A 25,090-nucleotide genomic window follows, 5' to 3' on the forward strand; every position below is an offset into this window, starting at 1 on the left:
TTGAGTGTAATGGAGCATTTAATGTGATCTGATTGAGGCGCTTCTTACAGAGAGTTACCACCACAGAATATCCTACTGTCCTATCTATTCTTGGAAATGGGGTCCTGTTCCATAAGTTTGATTCTTGGTTTGTACAGTCGGCCCTTTCATTCTTCTAATACATACTACCGTTCCCAAGTGTGGGCAGTCCCTTGTATAGTAATGTGGAATATTGCTACTCAGTCTATCTTTTGGCAAATCCAAGTGGCTACGCCATCCCCTTCATAAAGGAAGGTCCAGAGTTTCAAATTTGCAAAAGTATAGGTTTGTTTGTATTTTATTCTATGCACTCATTTTTCATTAGTTCTTTGGGTGGTCAATGTAGAATAATACATTTACGCAAATTCATATCCCCTTGACTATTCAAATATAAGCAATACATGTCTATTCCAAAATATACATTCCAGTAACACACAAGTAACCTTGCTTGCCGAAATATTTGGCTGTGTTGCTTACAGGAATGTTTTAGTGCTTTGAACACTGAAGGCACAACATACTGTCAGCGCTACAAGGGTTACCAAAACATTTAGTACGCTAAAAAGTGTTTTTTTGGATTTGACTAAAACCATCATTTGGAAAATCTGCATTTTTACGTGTCATTGCAAAGAAGAAGAAAAAAAACTTTTTTTTTTTTTTTTGGACAAAGTAAAAAGACATGTTGAATAAAAACAATAAGAGCTTTATTCTTGGGCATTTAACTGGACCACTTGGTGCCTCAAAAGCTTTACAGCCAAATGGAAACATTTAAGATGAAAATGCATTGATGTGGATCTCATTGAGCGCATCTGAAAAGAGAGGTTACACAACTATTGCAGTTACTCCTATATTTTTTTTTTTATTTAGAGGTGCACTTTAATGTGAAACCGCATATGCTGAGAAACAAAGTAGTACCAAAGCACTTTCCTTTTCCTAAATGCGAAGCCTTCACTGTATTCTGATCATTCACATATTCATATTTTCTAACAACTTTGTTTGTGCTCTGGGGTCTTAATTTTCAAGCACTTTGTTTTTTTTTTGTTTTTTTGGGGTTTTTTTTACAAAAGCTTGAGGCATGCAATTGACAATTGTCACATTAGAGAGCAGTGGCCCTGTTGTACCCTGCCAAGTTTCCTTGCACTCTGGCTTTGTGCTTGGGTTTCAGCACATAAAGAAAAAGAAAAGATTCAGTGTGGGAAAAGTAGGGCCCAACAGTTATCAATGTTTCTGATCTGTATGTTGCTGTTTGCATCAAACATCATCTGCAGAATATGTAGACTGTTTTATGCACTGTTATTGATTCCAGCAATAAAACAGTTGTACAACTCATTGCATGCGCTGCAAACTGAAGAGGTGCCTTTACCTGGCTTTATGATCAAGATTTCCGACTGATGATAAAAACCAAAGTAATACTGAGGGTACATCTTAAAATGGAATTCAACTTATATCTGAAGACTTATTTTATTATTAAACCTCTCTAATCAAAACACTTCGATTTTTTTTTTTTTTTTAATGACTGCGCTAAAATATAAATAAATTATTAGTATACTGTTACCAACTTTTGTCATTTTACTAACTCCGACTTACACGGGAAGCTTTAAAACTCCATCTTAGAATTTGCAGAGTTACGAAAATGGTGTTCTTCATAGTATTTCTTAGCATTATAGTACTTAAATGCTGCATTGTATAGTGATACAGAATATCTATGTATTGTACACATCCAGTCTGTCTTACATTCACTTTATTGAGGAGATTTTCATTCCTCTAAACAATTCCTTGCCAGGTCAGTCAAGCAGATATCTTGTTGAGCCTGCTGTTGGTTCTCTGCCTATAGCCAAAAGCAATAATAAAGCAGTGGGAGATCTGCCTCAGAGCAGGGATTCTACTGTGTGTGCTTCGAGAGGATTAGAGGGCAGTCAGTGGCGTAGGGGGCAGTCCGTTTAAGCAATCTGATTTATATTTGATCCTTAGGACACCTTTTGGAGCCCAACCCCCATCCTCCTTCCCAGCTCTGAGGGCAGAAAGAGTCTGCTGTTCTATAAATGACAGGAGCCTCTGGGATTCCAACACGTAATGTTCCCTGAATCAGCACAAATCACACCGAATTCTTGGGACTCTGTAGCAGTCTTTCATGTTAAAGACCACCTTGAAAATGCTCAACTAAGCACTTCCCTTATTCATTGAATTGCTGCGCAGCAGCTTCCCCATGCTGGAGAAGAGATCGGCTCCATGAAAATGGGTGGAACATCTCCAGCATGAGGAAGCTGTTTCATTGCATATTGAATCAGGGCGTAGGAGTGAAACAGCTAAAGCTACACATTATGTTAAAGCTGAACTCCTCCATGCTGGTCAAGGTTTCTGTTGCATATGTACATTTTGCTTGATCTGGGGGTTCTAGCGAAGTTAACCACGACGCTTCCAGCTCCAGAGTCCCCTTAAGTTCTCCATGTGAAAAAAAAAATGTAATCATTGGGGAATTGCTGCTTTAATTCTAAAAATCACTGGTTGTCCTTATTGAAACATGGTCCCCTGACAATAACCACGAGTGAACTGCCTGCACTTCGGCCTTTAGCTATATCTAATAACCTATAAAGGAGCCAGTAGAGTTATAACTTTTCTGCCGTTTAAGAGGCAAAAACTCATAGAAACAATACCCCAGACCTTGCATGGGTTCTCTTTGCTTCATGGAAGCAGCTTTGGGGGAGAAGAAAGGACATAGACATACTCACTGCATCATCATACAGTGTAGAATGTTCCTTTTTTTTTTTTTTTTAAGAAAGGCTCAAAACTCCTCCGCTCACAGTACTCTGGTTGTAAGCTCTTAAGAACTCAAACCAAATACAGTAGCTGTGTGACAACCATTAATACATCTACAGTATTTGGTGAATGTTTAACACTGCTTTTTATTTTAATTTTTTTCATCAGCAATCCAGTGGGGAGAAGATGGACGTCCATTCCACTTTCTATTTTACACTGGCAAGCAGTCCTATTACTCATTAATGCACGTGAGTACTTTATGCCGTATGATAAATAGGGTGAGCTGGAAGCCAAGAACTAAATGACACCAGGGAGCTTCTCTAAGAACCTATGGGTCTCTCTAATTCCTCTCAAATACAAGATCTATGTAAAGCCACGTTGGGACCGCAAGTTTTCATTACCACACAGCGGTGGGGCATCCCCGCCCATGCCCCTTCATGCACCAGACCTGGTACTTCAGAAACGGCTGTTTCCCCGCCCCCCCCCCCCCCCCCCCCCCACTCCCTTCCAAAAAAGCAGCATGCATTGTATATTACGTGCTATATTTGACTTGGTCTTTATTAGGTTTGCAGGTCTATCATTTAAAAGAGCTTTGATCATGAAACGTAAAACATTTTTTTAGAGAATATTACTTGGCTTGTCACGGGAGACCAGGCGATTTTACACCTTTTGTACCAGGATCATTCATTGAGCAAAACAAGGTAATGAAATAAATTGAAGTTTAGTCGCACATATTCGCTTACACACAATGATACACAAAATACAGACAAAAAGACACACTTACTTTGGGACTGGGGGTGAAAACTAGACTTTCCTAGGTGCAGGGAACTCCGTAGATGAGTTTTACCCTGACCGGGACTTAGCCCGGAATCCCCTGGAACTCAAATTGGCATAAAGTTCCACACGCCACCGCTACCTTCTCTTCTGAGAACTTGGTCCCTCCTGACCGCGAGTTACTCCAAATCCTCTGGAACTCAAATCGGCATTAAATCCCAGCCGCGTCCGTTACGTTCGATTTTAGGAACTTGGGCACAAAAAGCTGGACTTGGTCTCTGGCAGGCAGGCTTTTCAGGCTTGAAATCGAAGCCGGTTGCTCTGCTATTCGCGCAATAGCAACTTTGAAAAGCCCGCCTGCACTCTTACTACCGGAGAACTCGAATCTGATTGGCTCACAGGTTCTTTATAGTATTCTGAGTTTCATTCACAAAACTCAGCAGCCAATCGTGTGGGAAAATTCCCAGCAACCAATCAGAGCCAAGCTGGCAAGAAAAGCCGGGTCAGTGGGAAATCTGAAATAGCCAAGGGACATGCGCAAGTTTGCCACCTCCGTCCCTGGCTATCTCAATGCCACCCGCTTGGGCAGGCTCCACCAGGTCTGGCAGAGCAAGTGGCAGCCCGGACGACTGCCATTGATCTCCGGATCTGGTACTCCACCTTTCCCCGCTGCCCAAATGCTATTCCCACCTCTGGCATGCTCTGACTCCGATGTCCAGCAGACTTACCGGCGCATATGGATTAGCACAGTCAGCCTGTTTGGACATCGGTTCCGAATGTAAAAGCACGTTACATTAATACTGTAATGTAAAGTATATTTTAATACACTAAGGTATATGTTTAATATACTTCTGAGGGACAGAATTAGAGATGTTGTACTTTTATTCCTAGCTGCCTTATTCCCCATACACTATCTTCTGGACTCTGCGTCCCCCCTCAACCTTATATACGATTGGGGCACCCACAAACCCTACACTTGTTCTGGGTCAGTTCTTGGCACTAGCTGAGGTTCCCCACTTAACCTAGGGATTCCCTCAGCTACAGGGATACCTATTCATCCCTGTGCCTCATTCTCCTTTCTGGGCTATGCTGGGTACATTTATGGGGGGAACAGACAACTCCAGACCCCAACCTCCTAGGCACATTCTGTTAACTGATCCTCTGGGAAAAAAACGTGTAACCCGGAAAGGGAAAAACACCAAAAACACTTATATTGCATACAGTACATGGAAACAGTACAATGTTACTGGGCCCAAGAGCTAACTCTCTTACACCCTTATGCACGGATCAGGGGTAACCAAAACGGGCTTAACCTTTGAGAGCCTGGTTACCCCGCTACCGCCACACTCCTTTAGCTCTCTATTGTACAGATGGAGCCAAAGTGATTGCACACGTTAACGCGATGATCAAAGCCAGCATGCCATTTAGTGCAAGACCTGACACTAAACAAATTGGACATGTTGAAACATATGTGGACACATGAAGTGTTTTCACAACATTGACGTGTTAACGTGCAATACCATTGGCGACGTTGTTACCTGTAGTATGTTGCCAAGGGAAACCTCACTTTTAAGACGCTTAAGGAATGCTAAAGTATGATAAAGCAATTCAGACTAGGTAATGTCTTTCTACAGCTATTGGGCTCACAAGTTCATTTAGCTTTTCGTCATGCGGGTCTCTTGAGGAGGTGCTCCGTAGTTTGGTTAACGAGGAAGAAGGAATGAACCTGTAGACCAGGGGTGGCCAATTACAGGCCTCGAGGGCCACCCACAGGTCAGATTTTCAGGATATCCCTGCTTTAGTCAATGACTGAGCCACCTGTGCTGAAGCAGGGATATCCTGAAAACCTGACCTGTTGGTGGTCCTTGAGGACTGGAGTTGGCCGCTTCTGAACTAGACTGTGGGCAAAATCATGCAGGGGTATTTGTACAGTAGCTGTTTCAACCATGTATTATTTACAAGTGTGGTCTTATGCTAAACCAATTATCACATAATGCAGACAAACCATCCCATGAAGAAACCCAAATGTAAATGACAGGACAACAAACATTCCATAGCCACCAAACTAAAAAGGATTACAATTCAATTGATATTGTTGTTATATATTTTAAACATGTATATGGAACAGTTGGAGGATGTGGCATAGGAATCTTTGCGGGTTGTTATTAGCAGCCATATGAATAGACACATACAGGGCAGGAATATCCTAATTCAACTACTAGGTGTATACACTGGCTTGTTTGTTCTATTGTGGTTTCATTTACTGCCCTGTACCTTCTGCAGAACAACAATTAAATAATCTGATCATGTAAATCGTCCTTGGGGGTTGCTGTAGCCTCCGCCTGGGTGTAGACAGTTCACATTTTCGTTATGTACGTTGCCGATTTCGTAATGAAGCTGGGATATCCTTAAACCCTGACCTGTTGGGTCTTGAAAACTGGAGTTGAGCCCCACTGATATATAGATAACCAAGTACAGGCAATGTGATTGGGCTTGCTGCCAGCCATCCTGATGTGCCCATCTCATTGTCCCAGTGGGCTGGTAACTTTATAGACGTTCCTCAGAATTTAGCCAGACCGGGGGGGAGAAGGTCACCCAGGCATTTCACACGCTTTAATTGTGTGACTGAAGCTTCTATTCCTTTGAGAGTTTGTGCTAGCTATACGTTCATTCATTTCTTCACTTCCATGATTACAAAGACTTCAAGGGGCTTACTCCACGTGCTCCAATGTAGCCGGTGGTACTGCAATCGCCGGAGACACTTACAAGTCAATGGGAGTTTTCTGGCCAATTGCAATAAGCTTCGGAGCATTTAGAATACGCCCTCAAGTGTTCATTCTCTATCCATCACCCAACGTGGTGCAAAGTTTATGCCCTACCCCAGAACTTTTCAAATTCAGTAACTCCAAGTTTTGTAAGTGTTAAAACCCTCAAAATCTTTTCTTTCCGTTTTTTCCCGCTTTGCTTCAACGTGGGAGGTTCCCTTGAGCACAAACCTCTTACCCCATACCCGGAGCCTCTGGTTGAGATGTGATTTCCTTCCTTGCTCTGGAGCAGACACACCGTCCAGATGTAACCAACATTATTAACGTGTCCATGTTCTATAAAAAGAAACCTCATTCAATGACACCCGATGGTGTCATTTTGCAATCACCAACATTTGTTTCGCTGCACCATGTCAAATCTTGCGTTAAATAACGTGCCTCTTTTGACGCAGAGCAGCGCGTTAATGGTTGCTATGACACTGGCGCGTGTGTGTTTTACGCCTATGGAATGAACAAATGCAACAGTTTGTGATGTGATTTCATGATAAACACTTAGGGTACAGAGGTATTTTGTTTGACTTTATATCAAAATTACATTTAACTGTACAATCTCATTCAAATGTATCCTGTGTTGCAAGCATTTGAGAACTGAGAACTTCACATGTCCAAACTGTTTTGTCACTTTGTGGATGACCCATAAAGTTCCTTTAACTTTAACATAACACAATGAGGGGGTTTTATATAAGGTATTGTAAAAAATGAAATACTCCTTCCCTGCCAGAGTGATAAACAGAAGGGTTACGTAGAGATGGGTGGCAGGTTATCTAATGAAAAAGTAACACTGTGTGCCATAAATTCCACCAAGGGCTAAATATATTGCTAACAAAACTAGCAGGGTAGCAAGCTCCGCTGACGCAAGGACGTGAACCAGCCAGTGGAGAAAAAACATACACAGCTTCATTTCTTGAGTGGCACAGCTAATCCCTGCTGGTTTCTTAGTGATATGTTTGGCCTGTGAGACTAATAATATTTATGCATTTCTTGTGGGGTCAAGGAAGGAGCCAAGTAAAAGAAGACTTGACCAAATGGGCAAAGCTAATATCGAGTTTAAATTTACCGGAGCAAATGAAAAGTTTCCTTTGCACAGTGCAATTTATTTCCGGAGCTTGGATTAAAGACGTGTGTGTATTTCTATACATTATTCTACGTTTCATATGCATTGTGTGTGTGTGTGTGTGTGTGTGTGTGTGTGTGTGTGTGTGTGTGTGTGTGTGTGTGTGTGTGTGTGTGTGTGTGTGTGTGTGTGTGTGTGTATATATATATATCACCTAATACTGAAGAACTCATTTATTCTGATATATATTAAGCAATACTGTATATACAGTACTAGGAAATAATGTATGTGTGTGTAGTTTGCAAAGATAAGTAAATATACTCTATACTGTATATGTTCTGCGTGTAAGTGAATTTATGTTGTTGTTGTTGTTGTTGTTGTTGACCTTGGGCAAATGAGTTTCCATGCCCTGGCAGAAATGAAACGAGTGATAAATGCAAAGAGTGCCTTTGCTGAGTAATGGAGCCGCAGTACACTTTCCACAGAGGTTTTCTCTCCTGCTCAGCCTCCGGCAGCCGCAGGACCCCTGCTGTTCATTTAAATAGGTATGTCAAATCTGCCTGGAGATGCCGCCGGTTTGATCTGTGGTAATATTTGTGAAGGTTCCATATGGACTTAAGACCCCCGCAGTGCTGAGAAATAATGTACAACGCTTCATGGTGCATACGCAAATTTCCTCTGAAAAAGGATGCAGTGCTGCGTTTTAGCAGTCGGAGTGGATGATGGAGAGGACGCGCTAGGCCTGTCAACTCGTTACACGGATGGGTTGCACGCAGCGAGGCTGTGGAAAATCTGTGCCTTTTAACTTTTCTACTTAATCACGGTTGTAGCATTGCCTTTAGACTGTATGCTACATTAATTCTCTTCCTGCCTTCTGCCTTTCATCCCAAGTTTCACGGGGGAAAAAAAGTCTAACATGCAGGTCTTGTCGAGGGCCTTATCAAACAGCTGTCATCCCACGAGCCATTTGCATTTGTTTTGGCTGGAACAGAAGAACCCAAGGGCAAGATGTGGTGGTTATATTCCATCATAATAAAGAAATTACCCATTTTAGAATAAATAAAGCTTTTATTTGTAGTGTTTGTGCTTCCAAACCGTTTAACCCCAACACCCCTGGGAGTCAAATGTCACGCACAATTCTGAAGGCCGCTAAGCTACTTTGGATTTCAACTTCACCTTAGTGAATGCACCGGCTGACCACAGGTACATTAACCCTTGGAATACCAGCCTGTCCAAGGTAGCCACTCGGAGTAAAACGTTAACCATTTGTCCATTAGTAGTGGACCATCATGTATCCTTGTTACCTTTTCACCCAACGTAAGAACAATCGTCGCATGCTGTAGTTTTGATTACTTTTTTTCTCTCTCTAACTTTATTCTAAATCCATATTTTTTTCAATGAATGTTGTGAATTTTCTAAGAACTCTCTCCTCCCCTCTTTCCCTCCCCCCTTTCTCTCGCTCACACCCCCTCTATCACTTAATGCCCCCCTCTATCACTTAATGCCCCCTCCTCTCACTCAATCCCCCACTTGTCGCACGCACACAACTACCTCACACACACACACACGCAATACCCACAGAAATTCTCCCCCGCACAGACACACAATTCAACCCCCCCCCTGCGCGCGCACACACAATACCCCACCACAATATAAACCTCCCAATCTCCACCACAATTTACACATGCAAAAATGTACCTTCGGATGGGGGAGGGCCTCCAGTGCCACGCCTGTCCCGCACGCAGATGCAGAAGTTCCCCAAGGGAGGGAGAGCAGCAGCAATCCGAGGCCCGGCAGTTGGGCACAGAAGTTGGGCCCTCCGGGGCTGTTGTCCCAGCTCTCGCCCTCAGTTGCCAGCCCTGTGGGCAAGTGCACCATTATATTAGGTCACAGGTCATTGAGATAGTTATAGCTTCTTTGCTATAGAACTGTGGTTCTCATTTGATCACTTTGCCCACTAATGGTGCCTGAATACTTTAGTGGTGATACCAAAGCCTTTAAAAATTACTTCAGACAGGTCTTCTACAGTTTGACATTTGCGATCAGTACTGCAGGCAAATATTTTGGTGTGTGTGTGTATATATAGCAAATGGAAATATTACTGTATGCTCATTTGCATGTCTTAGACACGTCTGCAACCCTGCCTTTCACCATTATCACCCAGCGCACTTCCACTGCAGCAAGGGATTCTGGGAAATGAGCACACAGTGCCACCTTTTGCTTCAACATGGTTCCCCTATAGGCTTAAGCTTGCTGCATGGTCACAGCTTTGAGCACAGCCAGGGTTAAGATGCATAGCCAGCAAACCCACCCACAGACGGACTGTTTCAACCTTAATGGGTCGCTTCAGTGTGGGGTTGGTTATACTGGCTATGCAAAAAAGAAGCAAGGGATAGGTTTTACCGTACTTAGTTAAGTTATGTTAGTTGGTTAGTTAAGTTATGGTGGGTAAAAAAAGTGACAAAAACCCTCTACAGCAAAGCAAATGGAAATATTACTGTGTGCTCATTTGCATGTCTTAGACAGGTCTGAAACCAGCAGTGGAAGTGCTGTGTGCTGGGTGATAATGGTGAAAGGCGGGCTTGCAGACCTGTCTAAGACATGCAAATGCAATCTCTTTTCAGTATTAGGTGATACCTTTTTTATTTGGACTAACAATTTATGTAATAGGACAAGCTTTCGAGAGTTCTCCTCTCTTCCTCAGGTCAGCAAGGAAGAGAGGGAACTCTCGAAAGCTTGTCCTATGACATAAATTGTTAGTCCAAATAAAAAAGGTATCGCCTAATACTGAAGTACTAATTTATTCTGCACTATCGCAACTGGATTAGTGTGTGTGTGTGTGTGTGTGTGTGTGTGTGTGTGTGTGTGTGTGTGTGTATATAACAATATATATATCTATATATATCCCCTACTAATTGTTTATTTCATTTTTATTTGAACTATTTTGTGAAATGTGATGAAAACAAATCTGATAAAATTTCGCTGTGTAGGATCTGAATTCAAAATAGTTGCCAGATTTTGTCTGGATGATACATTTTTCTGCAGCTATAAACAAGCGGAGAGCTATTTTTAACAGCAAACTGATGAGCTACCCACACATACTTGTCAGCTCAAAGTAACTGAAATATTTTAGTTTTATTTCATTGGATTCTGTACTCCTCCAAAAACAATATGCAGTTACTTCTATTCCAGTAATGCATTATCTGGGGGCCCAGGTCATATTTAACTATGATACCTTTAATCCTTATGCTTGCAAAGCAAATATCCTCTGCTCCATGCCAGTTTAAGGGAACTATTAAGGCATCATTCCCCAAGAGAAGCTAGGGACATCCACTTAAATGGCATTACCACGTAACATTTCTAGTGGGTGAGGTCCCTAGTCCTAGCACCTTCATTAACCTCTTCAGCTTTGCATGTCAGGCTCATCTGCCACTTAAGGATAAAACACATGAGATGCCAGCCTACAGTCTCTGCTCTTCCCCCGATTTATACCCAGCAACCATGTTAAGGCGGTGATGGCATTAAGCGCTCCAGGTGACATATTTACAATGTTGATGAGCATGAAGTCGTTTGCACAGTCAAGTGAAGTATGAGACAGTGTTATTGCCATATCCTGGCAGTGCAGGCATCATTATTTGGTTAGAAAATATTGTTTTGTCTCAGTCTTAATCTCCATTCTGCCAACTCCCTATTGTGCCACCTTCCTTCTGCCGTACATAAAGTCATTATTACACAAGGGTAAGAGCTTCCCGCTGAAACAAACATCACCACACTGAGTGTTTTGCATGGACACTAAATAGCTACTTCAGCAATTACTGGTATGACTGTGCCACGGTTACAGCATTTATTATGTTCGTTTACAAGAACCTCTCTCTTCATCCTTAACTAAAAAAAAATGAAAATATCAAGCATAGACCAACGTTTTGTAGTATATCTTCTATGCATCAATGACTTGGGGTAGTTTAATCTGAAACCAATGGTAGCTCAGCTGTAAATTTCCTGTGCTTGTATATCGCCCCCACACCACATGCTGTGATGGGCAATATAGACCTATAAACTCTTTCACTCCCCTGCCTCTTTTGGGTTCTCTTTGTAGTGACAATGTCATTGTTCTTGTCTTGTATCGGCTCATCTGAGGATTCCATAGCTCTGGAAATAGTTACATGAATGCCTGCGAAACATAATTGTGAAGAGCGTTGGTAACTAAATGTACACTTAATACAGGATCATATAATTATTAGAATAATTAAACTATTTCTTCTGCTTTGTTCTATTATTATAGCAGTAGAATACAGTTTTGTTTAACTTGTGACTGTTCATTACAGTTGCACCTTGATAGAGTACAGCAAAAATAGAATAGCCACGAGTGTATCTGCATGTCTCCTACAGGTCCCCTGTTTCATTTACCCCATTGTCACGTGCCATATAGTAGTTACGCCGGATAAAGGATTCGGAGTATTGACTAGTAAACAAGTGTGTCAAACAAAACAAAAAAACTATTAATCCTGTCGACATGTTTTTATGTATCATGGGGTTGCAAACTAAAAAATAAAAGGTAAATTTCTATGAAAAAAACAAAACCTAATGTATTGCAATCCTGCATTTGATTCTATAATTTCCATGCACATGATGTTATAGTTCTTCTTAATCCATTTAGTTAAACCTGGAGACACAAAGGATGGCCCAGGTAGTCATTGGGAAAAAATTGTGAAAGGTGTGATACCTGTGTGAAATAACACAAGACTGAGTGAGAGGGGCTCCTGTAAGTCGTGTAGACTCTCCGTTCTGCAGTCAGAGATGATGAAACAGGAGCTGCTAAAAGCCGCTGTTTACGGCCATTATCTGGTGACTCGAGGCGAGTTAAACCAGAGAGTTTATACAGCTTTATGAAAACTTTATATGACGTCCCCAGGCATTACAAACTTTATTTTCATGCAACATCAATAAAAATTTGATTTTCAAAAAGTTAGTTTGTTTTTCAAGGGAGGGGTGGGATGGGATAAATCAAAAGAGATGGAAGGGGGGGGGGGGGTTACAGATCCAGGTACATTCTTACAGAGCAAAAAAAACCATCACAAATATTCACATAAAGGTAAAGCAGAACACTGTCTGGTGGGAGAGAAATTAACATCCATGGGTTTAGCTAACAAGTCTCTACCCTTTCTAATTCCATTCCCCCAGGAAGGGGGGGGGGGCGGTGGTACCCCATAGAGCCTAGAGCTAGAGGGCCTATTTGACCCAAGGTTTTTTTGGAAGAAAGGCTAGAAGGGTATAGCTGCCCCGACCTCCATTTTACAGCAGAATTGAGTGGAAGTCTACTCCTGGGTGGCCAGCACCCAGAATCCAAGACATCCAGACCTTCTGGAACTCTGAGCAGGTGTCGTTATTAAGACTGGCTAAGTTCTCCATGCAGCAGACTTGCCAAACGTTTTATTTTTGATTTTGGAGATTTATGGGATTTTTGGTTGCTTCCAAGCTGCCGCCAGTTCAGGTCTTGCGGCTGAGGACATATGGCACAATAATTTGTTCAAGTGTCTTGTGAGAAGGTGGCATGGTTTGTTAAGTAGAAACAGCCAGGGGACTAGAGGAAGGTCCAAAACAATCCCTGGGCCCACACTTTGATCTTAGCCCAGTAAGCAGACACAAGTGGTATCCCCACCACATATGCCGGAATGTGATAAACTAACTTTTAGATTAATTGAATGTAAGTGAGACATTTGTTTTCCCCTAATCCACACCAGTCATGAGAAATGGGGTTTCCAACAAGAACAAAGCAGCCACTTCTACAAATGACTTTATTCCAGTTCTTGCCACCGTGGTCCAAAGGGAACATTTGGGCTGTAGCAATACATTTCCCACACAATGTATCGTAAATTGAAAGTGAACAGTAGTTCATAGTTGGTCAACAAATAATTCAAGTCTACTTAACACTACACTGTGCTCGTCTAAAAATTGGCTATGAGGTGTTTTTGAAGGGTCAAGGGTGTTTGCTCTAGTTTTCCACCTTTTACGCCTGTGAGCAATTTCAAGACTACTCTAATGGACGGTAAGTTACTTGACTTAAAATAAGAATGGGATATTTACCCAGCTATCTGAACAAGCTCCTCACCCCTACCACATGCAGCACCTATCATCTGAGATCAGACTCCAAAACACTGTTCATGGTCCCAAGGCTCAACAAAGTATCCGGCCGTTCCTCCTTCTCTTACCGTGCACCCCAAAACTGGAACAACCTACCAGAGACTCTCACATCCACCACCAGTTTAAGTTCTTTCAAATCTAAGGCTGTCTCACATTTTAATCTGGTCTGTAACTGTTTCATACGCCCATAATATATATTTTCTTTAACTGTGCATGCAATGTCTTGTATATAATGTATACCCTGTTCATTTATGTAACTGTATTTGTAATCATGTACTGTATTATTTGTCTTAACTCTGTGCCCAGGACATACTTGAAAACGAGTGGCAACTCTCTATGTATTACTTCCTGGTAAAATATTTTATAAATAAATAATATGTCCATTCTCTTGCTGTTATTTCCCCCTGTTTTGCTATACAAGTTAAAATAGGTCAAGAGTAATCGGTCAAATGTAAGATGTGTATTAATGTTGACAAACCATGTCTTGTTTTAAGGAGGCACAATAACAAGAACATCACTGCTGTATGTATCAGTATTGCAATAAAGTGAACATATTACGTCGTGTAATTAAACAGCGTTTTAATAAATGATTGCCTTAAATTCAAATGATGCAATAGCACTTACTATGAAGTACACAATGCACTAATTTCCTTAAAGGCTTTTACCTTCAATGCTGTAGCAATTCCGCAGCTGTACAAGGTAGATTTATTAAAAGAATGAAGCATAGACAGAGTATATAGTGTAGTCAGTTGTATTAAAAGGGGCAACATACATACACCATTGCCCTTATAGTGTTGGTGTTAATCCACATATCAGACACGGTAGGAAGATCCATTGGTAGGCACAGTCAGAATAGACGCCTCTGTGATGTGCAGATCTCTAGCGCAAGCCTATTTCCCATGCTCACTCCCTGTGTTCACCGCTGATGAAGTGGACTATGACACATGAAACGTGTTGGATGTGACCAGAGCAGACCAGTGTAGCTGAAGAGGACAGAGGCTCTGTGTGCCTGTAGCACTGTGCACAGCGTGAACGCTTGATACTGTATGTAAATGGCTCACTTCCTAATCTGACCAGAAGAAGGTGTACTCCATAGTCATGTGTTACCCGTAATAATGTTCATGTAGGTCTGGAACAATAAGGTCTATGGCAGTTGGTGGGAGAATTTCCAGGGGGGGTGCAGCAGCTACACATGTTCCGCGCTCTTCCCCAAGGCATTTAAATTAATTGCCGGGGGTCCATGAGAGGCCTCTACAGCCTCTCCTACCTTTGGCGTCGCCATGGTAACTGGCGTCAAGGGTCACATGACCCTGCAACGTCACTTGACGCTGAAGGGGGGCAAGTTAAAAACTTTGCGCACCCCTGGTCTATGGTACTTGAAGGGCTAATAAAGCAAAAGATGTCTAGTAAATTGTGCAAATGAAGTGACAAAGCAGAACTTATTACAGAAGCAATACTTGATATAATTTTTATATGTCTTGCCTGAACCGGAATTTGGAGCAAAGAGTTTGGGGTGGACCGACTGTGTCAACCAGGCAAACTAGGGAAACAATATGGCGGCCAGGATCAGGGCCAATAGAAAAGCCAGCTTTCCATTGATGACCCGAGCTGCCATGTTTATAGTTTTTTGTGTCAAAAACGGCACACACAAAAATCTACAAATATTTCCAGGTCCCAAGGCATGGGGGAACACTAATGAGCTACTTTACACATGACTTTGTGATTAAAAAAAACGGACATTTGACATTGTAGCTAAAATGTATTTTGCTTATAAAAAAATATAAGGTGTTTGCAGGATCTATATTCTTAACAATGGGGATATTTGGAGCCAGTGACATTTTAATTTTGGTTTTAAATAAATGAATATATGATGCCCTACTTAAGACTCACTTTCTACCCTAATGTCTTAAGTATTTCTAAAGCGAAACCTTGGAGAAACCGACAGAGGAAAGTGTTTTAAGCACCATGTAGAAGCCTCTGGTAGAATTTTTGGTTAAGTCTGTAACTTTTACCATTTGTATTGTCGCCACGACCTACTTGGAAAAAGTATGTATTTTTGACAAATAGGTTAAACTCTGTTCAGATATATAGTGTTAATAAAACCTAGAATGTTGTTTTAGAAGTTATCTTATGTATTATTTTGTTTGAGTAAATCAATTGCTTTAAGTACTGTAAAATGTATTTTAATTGGCCCAATTCATGCACTCATTAATATTTCCTGTCACATGCATTATTTTCCTTTTTGGATACTGGGTTAAGGCCCATATTTATTAAGCAGTGCTATTCCACATGACATTTTCCTTCCCGTTCTACTAAATGGGCCGTAAAGGTGTCTTGTGACATGACTCGGCTTGGTAAATATGTCCCTTAATCCCTCCAGGTAGCTGCATTTTTAGCAGAGTTTCTAATCATTTTTTGTACCGGTTTCAGGAAATATATGGGAAACTTCTATCCATTCAGAAGCACCAAGATCAACTGAGAAGTAAAGGATTATACTCCGAAAATACAAAACAGTTGTAAGTTTATATTTCTTTCTTTTTTTGTTTACAGCAGTGCAATGTTTTCACAGAAAATGATTTCTCTTATATTTTATATATTCTAGTATTTTATGGATGTATAGGATTTTTCTGACCTGGTTATCCAAGAACAAGCATACGTCTTGTGCTTCGGTAAAATACTGACCATAAGCTCAAGTAAGAGAGGTGTAGATCCGGTGCTCAGACAAACATATCTCCTATAAGGAGCAATAATAAAAAGGGGGACCTCCTATAGTATTCCTAATATAGATAGATCTATCTATCAGGGAAAGTAGTGCCTAGTATCTCCCGTAGGTAAAGCACACATAGCCAAGGCTGGCACATTAATAACCCCCCTCCCCCCTCTGAAATAAAGGCACATGTCCAGAAAAAATAGGAGAAAAGAACTCACTTTAGATATCATTTTCCATCCTTTGGAGGTCCTGCAATGCTATCCACTGTAGTAGAACAACAAGTGAGAAGGGTACAAACGGAGCACTATCTGAGCGAAAATAAAGGATCCCGAGAGGGCATTTAATAAAACATATAAGAGCTTTAATGGATCATACGTAGACACCCCAAAAATACACAACGCGTTTGGTGCATGTAGCCCTTCATGGTGATGAAGCGCTACATGCGCGAAACGCGTTGTCTTTTTTGGAGGTCTACGTATGATCCATTAAAGCTCTTATATTTTTATTGAATATCCTCTCTGGATCCTTTATTTTTCGCACAGATAGTGCTCCGTCTGTACCCTTCTCATAAGCTGAAGTAACCTTACACTGACTTATAATGAAAGCATATTTATAGACACAAGTGAAAAATTCCCTCTTTTTTTTTTCCCCCATTAAAATGAACTGCTCTGTCACCAAGTGGTCACATTATTTCCTGGGCTTGATATCACTGGAGTTGAGCTGCTTTTCTCATATAAAGATTCTATTTATAGGAAGCAGTTGAAATTGTAATTTTCTGCAGAGTTTAGGTATATCATCAAGCCACGGATGCCAATATTCGTGATATCAGGTGATGCGTCTCTAATTACCTGGATAATTAGGGCATGCATAATGCTGAGTGTGTTTTGTTTTGCACAGAAACCTGATTGGCAGTAGATGGTTGATTAAAGAAGAATTGGAGGAAATGTTAGTAGAAAAGTTGACAAACCTAGATGTAAGTAATTAAAGGCTCTTGTGTAAAAAGACAATTCCTTTGTGTTTTGATATGGTTTTATACATTACCTGTACTGTGTGTGTGTGTGTGTGTGTGTGTGTGTGTGTGTGTGTGTGTGTGTGTGTGTGTGTGTGTGTGTGTGTGTGTGTGTGTGTGTGTGTGTGTGTGTGTGTGTGTGTGTATATAGATATATAGTGTATATTTATTTTTTAAATGGAACTAAAATATATAAGTAGTAGGTCATATGGCATTGAGCCATGTTTAACAAAATAACGTAACATGCAATGAGTACATATAGTAAAAGTCATCAAATTGGGCAGCGAAGTAAAAAATAAGGAATTGTAATACTAATTGATACGATTCAGAAATTGGATTAATTATGTAGAGACAATTAAAATAGCGATTCTGGCATACTGTATATGATCTTCTGTTCAAATTTTTGTTTAAAAAATGGGGCCTAGTTTTGTAGTGCAAAAAGGAACATAATCCTGGGCAAGAAAATCAATGTGAATGTGCAGCTAAGAATTGGCTGTACAAAGAGTTAACATTTGAGTGATCCAGTTATAGTAATTTTTCACAAAGCACATAATCTAAACTCACGCCAATGCCAGGCTCCCACATTGGTTTACACTGAGATGTTTACGTTCTAATCACTTGCTTAAGAGCAAAGGGAAAAAATAGAGTAGGGAAGAATAATTTATTTCAAGAGGCTGCCCTTTGAGCCAAGTACCTCTTGGGTTTATAAATGGCTTGATTGTCTCTTTTGTAGAGGGAATAATAAACATTAAAGTTACTCATATTTCACATCTAATCAGAATTTTCAGACCAGCTTACTGGAAACAGGTTTCCTAGTGTTATCGCTGCAATGGGCAGAGGTCTGAAAGACTGCTATAATGAGTAACCTTAAAGGGTTAAAAAAAAATATATAGGACCATGTTTACCAAGTACTTCTCCGTAAGACTCCTTCCATGCTGGAGGAACCCCTTGCGGCTCCATTCAGGTCTGTAATGGGCTGCATGTACTGAGCCGTGCTGGAAGGTGATTTGTGGAGAAGCGCAGTTTAGTCAAGATGGTTCATAATGCCAGTGTCCATTGTTGGAGTGAATGGAAATTCCTTAATGTATTCTTGTAGCTTCTGTTTCTCTCGGAACAGCCCAGACCTGCTCTGTTCCTCGCGGCTGCTTTTCAAAACATCCGCTGGATAACATAGATGGGAAAGAACAACTTTGTTCTGTTGCAGAAGAATTAGAGGTTAGGAGTAGAATTGAATTTCAGTGGAAAACTTGAAACTCTTTGTCGTAAGTGACATCACAGACCAAAGATGTCTGCTCTCTGAATTCCCCCGAAATGTATCTTTGGGTTTAAAAATAAAATAACCAGGTTAGGATAACGGGTGATCGGGATGGTAAGGAAATCCGAGACTAGGTGTTTAATCTCTAGTGTGTACATGAAGTCTCACACGTTTTTTCTTAATTATTACATCTATATTTCTGCTATTTTTTCAAACATTAAAAATGTAGTGTCACATAGACACTAACCAATACACATTGGCAGGGCTGCCTTGGGGGGGGAGCAGGGACAAGTATCTCGAGCCTGGCTGCTGCGGGGGGCATGGCCGTCCGGCGCTGGAAGTTGGGCCCGGCCAGGCTCAACTTCTACTGCCAGGCCTCTGGTTGCCGACCGCCAGGCCCCGGGCCCTAGCTGCTGCAGGCCCCTCTCTCTCATACCGGGCCTCCATCTCTACGAGGCCGTGTCTCTCTCCCATACCGGTCCTCCCTCTCGGCCAGACCTCCCATGCCAGGCCTCTCTCCCGTGCCAGGCTTCCCTCTACCAGGCCGGGGCTCTCTCCCATACCGGGCCTCCCTCTCTGCCAGGCTTCCCTCTGCCAGGCCGGGGCTCTCTCCCATACCGGGCCTCCCTCTCTGCCAGGCCGGGGCTCTCTCCCATACCGGGCCTCCCTCTCTGCCAGGCTTCCCTCTACCAGACCGGGGCTCTCTCCCATACCGGGCCTCCCTCTCTGCCAGGCTTCCCTCTGCCAGGCCGGGGCTCTCTCCCATACCGGGCCTCCCTCTCTGCCAGGCTTACCTCTGCCAGGCCGGGGCTCTCTCCCATACCGGGCCTCCCTCTTTGCCAGGCCAGGCCTCTCTCCCGTGCCAGGCTTACCTCTGCCAGGCCGGGGCTCTCTCCCATACCGGGCCTCCCTCTCTGACAGGCCAGGCCTCTCTCCTGTGCCAGGCTTCCCTCTGCCAGGCCGGGGCTCTCTCCCATACCGGGCCTCCCTCTCTGCCAGGCCATGCCTCTCCCATACCGGGCCTCACTCTCTGCCTGGCCAGGCCTATCTCCTGTGCCAGGCTTCCCTCTGCCAGGCTGGGGCTCTCCCATACCAGGCCTCACTCTCTGCCAAGCAGAGCCTCTCTCCCATACCAGGCCTTTCTCTCTGCCAGGCCGGGCCTCTCTCCTGCCGGAAGCTGAGCGAGACTTCCAGGCGGGCCCAACTTCTGTCGCACACCGGCGTGAGAGAGGCCCAGTCTCACATACAGGGAAACCTGGGGTGGGTGAGAGGCCTGGCAGCTGGGGGGCAACAGAGACCTCAGACCACTTCAAAGGTAGGTTGTGGGTGTGGTATTTGGGGAGGGATTTTATGTTTTTGTGCGAGGTGGTGTATGGTATTTTGTGCGGGGGCATTGTATTTTTTGTGTGGTATTGTATTTTGGGGGAGGGAGGAAGTGTGTGGGGGTGGGGATTGACGGAGAGGGGTAATTAAGTGATAGCGAAGTGTGAGAGGAGAGAGGTGGTGGGAGAGTGAGAGGTCGCGAGGAGGTGGATGACATGGGGTGGGGGAGGGGGAGTGGTTGAAACTCTAGTCCTGGGCCCCGGGAAACCTGTCTGTGGCCCTACACAGGGGTACTATTTATAATCATCGTTCCTTACTTTCCACACCAAATACCATAAAGAATCATAGCACAATGCTATGCATTCTCTGTGGATCATATTAAAAATGACTATCTCCATCCATATGCTTACTTTCTTTTTATTACCCACATTAAATCACTGCTTCCATTGCTGTATGTTTGCATAAATAGGCTTAAGCACGTGAACCAGTATTATAAACTGTGGTGAGCCCCTGATTCCAGATAAAATTAATTGTAAAAGTGCTCCAATGCAGGTAATGGTTAATAACATCAAAATAATTCATATCGTTTGTCAGACATATAATTAAATTATTTTTAAGAGAGAATGGGAATGTAATCAGATGGCAGGTTGACTGAAATTCCTGAAAGTTTTTGTAATCTGTAATTTGCAATGTCTTGTGACAAAATCCCTTAAATTGCTAAAGGGTATGATTAAAACCTTGTTCTCTGGAAAGCAGGTCCGGGAAAGGTTGTGGTGCAGAGTAACGGGATGTCGTCGTGCTCTGTATTGAAATGAACATTCATATGCCAATGTGTCAGCCTGACTGGGAATGTCAAGGAGAATGCTGCATTTGAATGCACCAGCTTATAACAATAGAAGACTATATCAGAGACAATTACACTGACACCTTCTAATGAGTTTTTGTTTGCCTGCAGTACCTGCGCCTTATACAGATGCTGGAGCGTTTACTGACTCTGCCGTACTGCAGCATCGAGGAGGAATATGTGCTTACATTTCGCAAGAAGCTTGAAGTCCAGTCCAAGAAGCAGGTGGTTAATCCTCTGCAGTATGATGAGAGCGGCATGGCCTTCAGCACAGGGGAAGGTAATCACAGCAAGACTTTCTGAGCTAGCCACTTGGATGTGTGGGGATCGGCTTGAATCAATAATGCAAGCAGCACTGTTTCAAAAATGTATGTGAATTATAAATGATAGGCTTTCCATAAGGACTCCTTCTGAATGGTAACTGCATGGGGAGTGAAAGCAGGAGGTCTCATTGATTTATTAGGGGGAAAAACATATGGAGGTCAGATCAAGTCAACGTTTTGCTCCCTCCTCTTCCTTCTTGCACTATGGAAGCACTGGATTATGATTAGGAAATAAAGCCATTCAAGTCCTTGGGGGATTTTCTTTGTTTACATTTGGAGGTGTTTCTTTCACATGGCAGGTTGGGAAGTAAGGTTTAAGTAACTTCAGTACAATAGAACGGCAGCAGCATTGAATTGAATCCTCCAGAGATGGGGGATGAGATGGTAGCATTATGTGAATCTCATCAGTAATTCAGCCTGCTGCAGAATATCAGAAGGAAGGTGTGCTTGGCCACGCTACCTATAGGCAGCCACATGTAACGGGGGGACTGCCGTCTGGGCTAACACAGGATACATGTTTTTCTGCGGCTTGATCTCCCACCCTGGAGAGCGGCAGGTTGGATTATAGCAATACAGCCGGGCCCCGCTCATACGGCGGGTTGCGTTCCAGGCCGCCGCCATAAAGCGGGGCCCTGCTGTACTGTATTGTACCTTTGAAAACTGAGATGCAGAGCTGTAAACCGACTGTTGCGCTGACAAATGGCATCTGACAAGGAGTTGCGCACACACTAAAACTGTTGCTTGATGACAGCCGGATACTCAGCAGCTGAGCGCGTAATGCTGAAAATCACCGGAAAACCGGAACAAGCGCAGAACCTAATGAGTATGGGTGTACATTGGGAAACGCTGTATGAGCGGAAGGCCGTAAAGCGGGGCCCTGCGGTATACAATATACTGTGCAGTCATTTTCAGAACAAGAGATGGAGGTGGCTTAATGCCATAGAAATCATACAGTACACAAGAGGTGGCAGCGTAAAGTCTTCACAGTAATCCGCACAGCGGAAAATGTTAAACACAATTGTCCACTTCTGAGAAATAACGGCGCTCAATGTCTGGCATTAGTACCAAACGTTGCCAGAGGCAGCATCTTCAAATGCACTGATGAGGTTTGTCTTCGTTAAATACCTCAGCCATTAATATCATTATTTCTCTCTCGCATGTCTCTTTTCCCCAAGGTAAGAGGAAAACTGCCCTTGCAACAGCTGTACTGCGTGGCAATGGGAACGGAAAAATAATCATAAATGGAGTTGGTTATTTGGAGTATTTCACAGTGCTGCAGGACAGGTAAAGGCAGCCCACGGCGTCTAGTTACCATTGGATAACCCGTCCTTCAGGGAAGAACACATCTATGTTCTCAGATCAAATCCTATAAGCTTGTGCTGTGGCCTTACATATTGTTGTCTGTGCTCGTCTCTGCAGCATCCCCTACTGGGAATGTGAGCAAATATGTTTTCATTTACTTGGTGCTAAGCAATCTGTGCATATTATGGGCCAGAGCTAAGTGGTGCTATTCCACAAGACACCTTTGCAGTGCTGGAAGACATCATGCATCATTCACTTGGATGAACCGAAGGTGCCTTATGGAGGAGCCCTGCTCGGTAAATCTGTGTGCGCATAAATGTACTTGTCTGCCATGTAACGAACATTTGTACATTTATAGTCTTATTGATGAGATTACATATTTGATCAAAATAATGAGAAAAATAGTCATTAGCCACACTAGTCACTGCCTTTTGCTTTAGTTAGTATTAAAATAATCAGGGGTAGATAAGTACGTTGGGATGTCATTCTGTTCTAAAAGAGCATTACCATCTTTTTATGGCACACCAGGGTGGGAGGACATGTGCAATGTTTATGTTCAGTGTACTGAACGACAACAGATTGCACTGTGTGACCTAAAACCCGGGATCATGCAGAATAAGGTTAAAAGCAGCTGCGACCTACTCGAACTTTCATTTGCCTCCTCTCCCCTGAATAAAAATATAGTAGCCTTTTGAGGTCATCTATCTAGTGGGCAACATTTTGGAATGATGCAGTTAATGAGTCTTCTATTTTTAATGCTTCGTCTGCAAGAGCACAAATGAGCCGGTGTCACATACTTGGCCACGGTTGGTCCAGCTGCTTCCTGAATTTCAGAGGCGGTATTATTGATCTATGCCAGTACAGAAATACTGGGTAATCCGCACTGCTTCCATTTTTTCAGAGAGCAGCTGATGTTCCCTTTCCAGTTCCTTGACCGACTTGGGATGCACGACATGGAGTGCACGGTGTCTGGAGGAGGGCGGTCTTCGCAGGCTGGAGCTGTCCGCCTGGCGTCCGCTAGAGCCTTGCTCAGCTTCATCCCTGAGACTGAAGTGGAGTCCATGAGACAGGGTGAGAAACTAGTCTACAGGGCAAACGTAACTGTTAATTCATTACAGGAGAACAGCTGCAGCGACAGGCTTTTCTTAAATATAGTTGCGTGTAAAATGATGTTACATTATACATTTGTTTTATATATTTGGATCACTTGTGATGCTCCTGTGACGTAACCATTGTTGACTGCCAATAATTCTTACAAATTCAGAAAATGTGAAAACTTATTTTGCGTAAAACGGTGTAGCCGTGTACAGACAACAGTTGGATTGTCAAGATTTAGAAAAACAAATGTACATTTGCTTCTATATTCTGTAGCATTATGTACTTAGGTCATTTAATAGGGAGCGTGAGGTACACACTTTATTCCGGAGCTGAATTCTATACCAAATATTTGTAGTACCTATTCCTTTTATTTATTTTTGAAATGTAAGAACAAAACCCTCCGCCAATCTGCTTTCATGTATCTCCTGTCCCAGAGTTTACATTTCTGCCTTTCACCTATTCTTACAGTATACCGTATAAGAACTGTACTTTTCTTTTTAGCAAGGAGTTATAATAAAATAAAAACGGACGTACTGTATGTTGTCTCATCCCGCACATATGGTAGTAGTGAACCAAACTTACCTTAAGTAACCGAAGCGGTAGGGGGGCCTGTATTTTGATTATATTATTGGATTTATCTCCGTGTCGCAGGTATTAACAATGAATATTTTCATTATAAATGTATTGCCCCCTTTTTATTCTTTTGTGCAAGAAGTTTAATAAAATATTGACATTCTTAAAATATTATTGTATACTACATTTGTACTGTGCATAGATTAGAGTTAAGCACATGAGAACATACTGGTGTAGGGATATTTAGTGCCAGTAGACGGTTAAAACTTCTCGATGTAAATATAATCTGCGTGGAAACAGAATACCTGACTTTCATATGACTGCGGCAGCAAAAGGGATAAGAGAAGGCATTTGGAATACAGATGTAACCTCTGAAACCCCGCACTATATAATGTGAAAGGCTTAGCTGCGAAGGCTCCAGCTGTGCGTACTGCCAGTCTGACTGTGTCCTCTGTCTCTCAGCTGGACTGCTTACTGTGGATCCCCGTATGAAGGAGCGGAAAAAGCCTGGCCAGGAGGGAGCCCGCAGGAAGTTTACATGGAAGAAACGTTAAGCCTCTGCAGACTCGCTGCAACTAAAGCCATGTGCAACTCAGAGCAGCCTCGCTGTACCATAGCTTTCATGCATAGCCTGTCTTTTTGATAATGAAATGGGTAATATTAAAAAGGCTGATATGTGTTGTTGTTATTCTTTCTCTTAAGTAATTTTACTGCTGAAATAAAAAGGCGAAGTAGTTGTGAAAATGATGTATTGGTAATATTTTTTCCACCTCTTTCTTCTTTCAAACTGGTCCATAACACACGTATGTTGACATTTAGCCCATTTGGCAACGAAATGTACAAGAGTGGCTTTAAAAAAATATTGTACTTATTATTATTTTTTAAATAATAATAATTCACAGCATATCACTGCAACTTGGAACTACTGCGACATCACTGGGTCTGAGCCCCTGATTACAGCTCCTAATAAAAGTAGCAGGCATCCAGGAAATGTTGTATTGTGCTTTTTGCAAATAGGCGTTGACGCCTAAATTTAATCAAATTGCATTTGAAACATTTGAAATTATACAACTGTTAAAATGGGGTA

General features: G+C 42.4%; 1 protein-coding gene across 1 annotated transcript in view; it reads left to right on the forward strand.

The window, feature by feature from the left end:
• The window catches only part of MRPS9 (mitochondrial ribosomal protein S9), an 86,888-nt gene extending 62,141 nt beyond the window's left edge, over positions 1 to 24,747 (forward strand). Inside the window, exons 5-11 of the mRNA XM_075590432.1 lie at positions 2,941 to 3,020; positions 15,997 to 16,082; positions 17,174 to 17,249; positions 20,819 to 20,987; positions 22,206 to 22,314; positions 23,234 to 23,403; positions 24,466 to 24,747. Of these exons, the coding sequence (XP_075446547.1) occupies positions 2,941 to 3,020; positions 15,997 to 16,082; positions 17,174 to 17,249; positions 20,819 to 20,987; positions 22,206 to 22,314; positions 23,234 to 23,403; positions 24,466 to 24,557 (782 nt within the window). The 3' untranslated portion in view covers positions 24,558 to 24,747. The remainder of the gene's footprint in view (positions 1 to 2,940; positions 3,021 to 15,996; positions 16,083 to 17,173; positions 17,250 to 20,818; positions 20,988 to 22,205; positions 22,315 to 23,233; positions 23,404 to 24,465) is intronic.
• The last annotated feature ends 343 nt before the right edge of the window (positions 24,748 to 25,090 follow it).

Source organism: Ascaphus truei, chromosome 3 (assembly GCF_040206685.1).
Source record: "Ascaphus truei isolate aAscTru1 chromosome 3, aAscTru1.hap1, whole genome shotgun sequence".
Classification (NCBI taxonomy): domain Eukaryota; kingdom Metazoa; phylum Chordata; class Amphibia; order Anura; family Ascaphidae; genus Ascaphus; species Ascaphus truei.